Here is a 6,257-nt window from a genome sequence, read left to right as displayed (position 1 = left end):
CTGGGAATTGCCTAACACGTGTTGTGACAACCACTAGATGGAATCACCTTCTCTCCAGTCCCAACAGAATCTCCCACAGGAATCCTCACCCCCACCCACCCTTTCTCCAGGCACATGTAGTGCCCTGCTGTGCCAGCCGTCCCAGGGGCTGGTCATCTCACCTTTCCAGCCTGTGATGATTCGGAGCTGTGCTATCTTTAACTCTGGGCCAGGACACTCCGCTCCCCTCCCCTCTGGTAAACACTGCTCAGATGACAGAGCTGGAACCCAGCGGGGGGTGGCAGGCTCTGTGCATGGCCAAGCCATCAGGGCCTGCTCCTTGTGCCCCTGATGCTGCCTCTACTAGAACTCTGGGAGTTGAGAGAGATTCACCCATTTACTCACTCAACACGAGTGCTAAGGATATGGCAGTGACTAAGACAGACCCCCGCAAAGCTCTAGAAGTTCTGAGGAAAGCATTAAGCAAGTAGATGAGCAAATGAGAAGAATTTCACTTCTGTGGAGGCAGGAAGGTGGGAAGTGACTGTGAGTGGGGGTAGTGGCTCCCACCAGAGGTGGGCTGCATGCATCCTGGGTGAGCTTGAGCAACCCCTACCCCTCACTGAGCCTCAGTTTGCTCAGCTATCAGTGAAGTGGGTCATTATCCCGGCTGTGTGGCCTTGGGCAGGCCATTTGGCCTCTCTGAACTTGTTTCTTCACTGAAAAGTTATAGGTAATAATTTTATCTTTTGTTTTGACCCTCCTCCATGGAATCTGTTCCATTTTACAGCACCCCAACATCACTTGGGGTACAGAAGTTTTGGGGAGGTGGGCTCCTCCTCCATCCCCCATTTCTGGGCTACTGACTGGTCCAATCCAAGTGAACGTTAGGACTTTGGTTGGCAGAAAGATGCCTTCCATTCTGCTGGCTGCCATGTTGGGACACCTGGAGGAACCGTCATTCCTGTTTTGAGCCCTGAAACAACCCTCACCTGAACCTACCTGAGCTGTTTTAAGATGGCTTTGACTGGGGAGTCTGAGCTTGTAAAGAAAGCATTTGGCACAGATCAGTTTTCCTCTTTGGTGAGCCTCATAACACCTCTGAATCACCTCAAAACAGGAATAATGAAACCTACTTGACAGTGCTGCTGTGATAGTTAATGAGGTGGCACATGGAATGGTGCCAGCATGCAGTAGGGGCTCAATAAATGCTTTTGCACTGTTATATGTCTCCTAGAACATGGCTCTGAGAGCATCTGCTGATTTGAAATCCACTCCTTTAAGACAAGAATATATTCATGCTGTACCTCAGTGGGTGTTAGCTATTGAGAGTTGTTGGACGCCCAGAGAAACCAGAAACGGAGGACCCTCCAGCCCAATGAACTATTAGAGGTGAAATGTCACCAGGGCATGTCCTTCCCTACTGCCAGAGGAGGTGAGAACAGGGAGAGATCATTGACCTAATGGCTCAATCCTTACCTCTGAGGGGACTGGCAAACAGTAGGTGCTCGGGGAAAACTCAACGGCCACCTAGTGAGGCAGTACTTTTGGGTAGGAGTTTGACTGTACTAATGTGGAGGAAACCAGAATTTCACAAGTGAGATGGCAGTAGGAAAAAAAAAAAAAAGAACCTTGGATTTTCCTAAGCTGGAATCAGCTCCAGGAAACCCAAGTTCATGGACAGACCTCTTGGGCCACAGGGCTCCACCGGCTCCATCGCTGGGTCTCATTGAGTTAGCGGCCCTCCTGTTTCCTCAGCCCTTCCTTGCCTTTCAGGATGGTCAAGCCACCCTCTTTTCCATGGCAACCCTACTGCAAAGTGAGGGGTTTGGACTGTCAGTGGTATTCACTTTTTCTTTTTATGCATAATACTCCATTTGAATGAAACCTTACACAGAGCCCCAGCACACAGAAACTCCTCCAGTTAGAGATGGAGGCCCAAGGGCTGCTTTTTTAAGTGGACTGGCACCATGGCCTTTTACTCTCAGGGGCATCCTCCTTCCCCCTTCTCCCCCAGCAAGGAACTGTCTGGTGGTTTTCTTCTAATGTTGTCTTTTTAATGACTTAAACACCAGCACCAGGACTCACAATTTAAACGGCCTCATTTCTTTATTCCGTGCTGCTTCCCACCTCGACAGAAGGTAAAACCTGGTCTTGTAAATAAAGAGCATCCTAAGTAATACTGCAAATCCACAGGAGAGACCCAGTTTTCTCAGAGGGCAGAATACCCAGGCACCTGCTGTGGTGTCTGAAGCCCTCCATGTAGCTGCCATTTGACAAGGCTGAAGGAGAGGTGTGGGGTGAGGACGCTGCTGTCCCCTTCTGCTATTCACTCTTGTCCAAAGAGGCCAGGAACAGTCCCCTTCTGCCTGTCAGGGCAAACGCAGTACTACCCAAGAAAAACCGCCCTGCAGCAGGTTCTCTAACACAGGCACTTTATACCCTGAGTGATGGGAAGCAAAGATTTTGCATCACCTCAGCTCTCAGCATTCACTGTCTCACCCAGCTGATTTACTGAGTTAACGCTGCACTTAGGATTTCCTTAGGAAGACCTGGATTCAGGTGCTTGAGCAGTGGTAAGAGTGGCTAAAGCCACTTGGGGTGGCTATGCCCACAATACTGTGCACTTGTACGTGATTTGTGGGGCTGAAGCAGCCTGCAGTTCTCAGAGTCTGTGAAAAACCAACCCCCAAAGCAACCTTGCTAGTTCTCACTCAGTGGGAAACTCACATCAAGCTCAGTGCCTTGGGCATCTGGCCTGAACCTGTTTCGAAAAAACACTTCCCTAATGAGGATGGGAATACGAGAGGCCCAAGTAAAAGGCAAATGAGTGAAGTTTTAAGAAATGTACAGCCACCTGCATTTTAGGAACCAATACCATGGTCTCCCACCTCCACCAAATTCTTCACACAATAAAGCTCGCTCCTGAGGGCCTCGGCCACCTCAGGCACAACAAAACCCTTGATGCACAAAATTAAGTTATCAAGTCTTAAAAGAAAATTTCAAATTCTTAAGAAAAAAAATAGGGCAGCAAAACCTCAGAACTCCTGTGCAATGCCTGTAGCCTGACCACCTACTAAATAAACAGAACACCAAACCAGCCCAAAGCTATGCAAGTGGCAGGCTGCCCTGAACAGAGCGCCCTGCCTGTGCAGGCTAACTATGGAAACGCAGAAGAGAGCAGGGTGTGACTGCTGGAAGAAGTGAGAGATGGTCTTGTGAGAGTCTCCAACTTTCCACCTTGGTAGCCCCCAGTCCTAATACTGTATTTTGTGGCTGAGTTTATCCAGCCACATAAGGGGCAAAGAAGGACAGACCCAATTCTGTTTCTAGCAGAGGAAGGCAATGGCTTCAATCCCTCTGTCTCTCAGTAAGAAGGCAAAATCTTCTGAGACCCAGGCAGATGGGATGTGTGGAAAGTTGTGCATCTTCTCCCAATTAAGGATGGGTGCGTACCCTCCTGGAGAAAGTTCTCTGAGCACATGATTCCGAAGGCTTCTAGCACCAAACTAACTCCTTTCCCCACTCTGTGCAGAGGTGAAGGGCCATGGAGGTTGGAGGGCCCTTCTTCCTGTTTCATGCCACCTGAAGTGCTCACCAAGAGAGGGCAAGGACTGGTGTGGGCTACACCTCTCTGGGTTTCTCCCCTCTCAGAATCCTATCAGTGCAGCTCAATGAAAGCCTCCAGCTCCTCAGGGATGAAGCCTTTGTAGGGGATCTTATTCTTGTCCAGGGCGCGGGCTGCAAGGCACTGTAGGGTTACGTAGTTGAAAGGCTGAATGGTGCTCTTAGCCAGCAGCTTCTCATCCAGCAGCTCGTAGGCTGTTTTCTTGAAGGCATTGGTGGCATCCATGTGGGCCCCCGCTTCAATCAGGGCATTCATAATCCCCGGGGAATTGTTCTGGGCGGCTATGTGCAACGGGGTGTTGTTGTCAAAGTCCCGACTGTCTGGGTCAGCTCCGCAGTCAAGCAGTACCTTGACCACCTGCAGGGAGGGGAATCTGCCCACTGGGTATCGGCCCACATTTGTGGTGTCCTTGTCCACGGCCATGTGCAAAGGGGTGAAGCCATTCTTGCCCCGGGGGGCACACTTCAGCAGCCGGTAGACGGTCTGGTGCTTCAGATGTTCCTGGTCGGGCGTGCACTCCACTTTCTCCAACAGATAGAGCAGGTGGAGGATGATGGCCAGCGCCTTGGTGAACTGTACAGAGTCCCCTGGCTCCTTGGGCAGTTGCAGGGCCCGTTCCACTTCCCGGACCCCTTTGCAGAGCACCCCCATGAGGTCTGCAAAGCCAATTTGTGTGCCCAGGCTGCCCTTGGCCGCCCGGTCCTGAAGCACGTAAGAGAAAAGTTCAGCAAACGAAAGGAAGCTGCTGGCGGTCATGGGGCTCAGAGGCTCCAGGTTGTTCTGCTGCATGTCTAGGGCATATTTCCACAAGCGAATACAGCGCTCAAAATTGCCTGAGTCAGCATACACTGCGCCCCTATAACGGATATAATAAGAAGTGTCTGGATGAGAGGGACCCAGGATGCGCTCTCGGATCAACAGGGCCTGCATCCGCATTTCGTCCGGATCGGTTATAAGTGCTTCCAATTCCTCGGCAGTGTTCACCTCTCTGGAATAATCATAGGCCAGGACCAGCTGCGGGGGCTCTGGCTTGGGCAGATACGCGCCCCCCTGGTGACGGAGCTCCATAGCCCGCCTCCAGTGTTTCAGGGCCCCAAGCAGATCACGCTTCTTATCCACATACGTGGCTCCCAGCAATTCCAAGGCTTCCACCGCAGCTTCCCGGCTGGTAGGGCAGCAGCTCTCATAAGATTCACTGCTAAGGGGTTCCTCCGGGGAGGAACTGCAACAGCTGGCCTCCCGGGGCTTCACGCATCCCGGGCTGGTGGAGGGACTTTCTTGGGCCAGCCCTGGCTGCGCCTCCTTCCCAGCAGGCTGCTCCTGGATAAGGTACTCCACGATGTTGGTGTGGCCAGTTACGCTGGCTGCCAGCAACGGGGTCATGCCGTAGCCATCGCGTTCCATGCGGGCGTTGCACCCGAGCAGCAGCTGCAGGATCTCCAGGCTGCCGGATTCGGCGCAGTCGTGCAGGGCGGTGTTACCCTTGGCGCTGCGCCGGTTCACCTGGGCGCCCTGCTCCAGCAGGTAGCGGGCGATCTCACGGTGGCCCTTGTAACAGGAGATCATGAGGCACGTGTGCCCGTGCCGGTTAGCCACCTCCAGGTCGGCCTGGTGCTCGCCCACCAGGTAGCGCACCACCTCCAAGTGCCCATCGAAGCAGGCGGCGCGCAGCGGCGTGGAGTTGGTGCGCGTGGTGCGGTTCACCGAGGCCCCGCGGCGCAGCAGGCTCTGCACCACGTCCAGGTGGCCGGCGGCCGAGGCGGCCCACAGCGGCGGCGCGCCCTCGATAGTCTCGCCATCGAAGTGCACCGAGCCTCCTGCCTCCACGCTCGCGCCGCACCGGTCCACCAGATACTCGACCACGTCCAGGTGGCCGTAGCGGGAGGCGATGAGCAGCGGCGTCCCCTCGCCGGCCACCTCGCCCGTCAGCTCGTCCAGCTCCTCCCGGCTCCGGCCGCTGAGCAGCTTTTGGAGAAGCTGGAGCTTGCCGTCACGGGCGGCATTGTACACGACGGTGCGGAGGTCCATGGTCCAGACCTCCGCCAGGCCATGGGCCGGCCGCCGGGAGACCGGGAAACTGCAGGCTAGAGCCCGGAGAGGCTGACTGCAACCTTCACCGTCTCCCCCGCCGCCATCTTAGGGGTCCTTAGGCGGAACAAAATGGTTGCCGCTGCCTGGTGTCCTCGTCTAATGGGAGCGCAGAGAGAAATGTAGTCCTCTGAGCCAGCCTACTCGGTAGGATAGAGAAGGAGCTGTGAGGTTTGAGGACTATGTCTCCCAGAAGTTCGCGGGGTAGTCCCTGCGTACTGGTAGCACGGTGCATGGTGGGAATTGTCGTTCCATGTGCAGCCGATCATAGCGGGATCTGTCAACGGAGGACTACAGTTCCCGAGATGCATCGCCATCGCGATAGCTTATGGGACCCAAGGAAGTTTTGTGGCTGTCTTAGTGCCGGTGCCAACAGGAAACGCAAGCAAGGGCCAAAGACTACATTCTCCAAAAGGCATCGGGAGCAACGTGGCGACTATTATCGAGAGTGAGAGTGAACCGGCCAATTGGTCTGACTCTGGCTGCTGACCGATAGGGGGCTCTCGGCAGAGGCAGGAAAGCCGGCGGGGCGAGGTTGCTAGGGGTGCCGGAAGTACAGGTG

General features: G+C 54.4%; 1 protein-coding gene across 1 annotated transcript; it reads right to left on the bottom strand.

The window, feature by feature from the left end:
• Window positions 1-238: 238 nt before the first annotated feature.
• Window positions 239-5,830, bottom strand: FEM1A (fem-1 homolog A). Its single transcript, XM_016197866.2, has one exon. The coding sequence runs from the start codon at window positions 5,633-5,635 to the stop codon at window positions 3,641-3,643; it is 1,995 nt and encodes a 664-aa protein (XP_016053352.1). The 5' UTR covers window positions 5,636-5,830; the 3' UTR covers window positions 239-3,640.
• Between the last annotated feature and the right edge of the window lie 427 nt (window positions 5,831-6,257).

This window comes from Miniopterus natalensis, chromosome 4 (genome assembly GCF_054644295.1).
Source record: "Miniopterus natalensis isolate mMinNat1 chromosome 4, mMinNat1.hap1, whole genome shotgun sequence".
NCBI lineage: Eukaryota > Metazoa > Chordata > Mammalia > Chiroptera > Miniopteridae > Miniopterus > Miniopterus natalensis.
Note: the sequence above shows the minus strand (reverse complement) of the source record. Positions and strands in the feature narration are given on the sequence as shown.

Coding starts and splice junctions, on each gene's coding strand:
- FEM1A (XM_016197866.2), bottom strand. CDS start 5,635: ATGGACCTCCGCACCGTCGTGTACAATGCCGCCCGTGACGGCAAGCTC.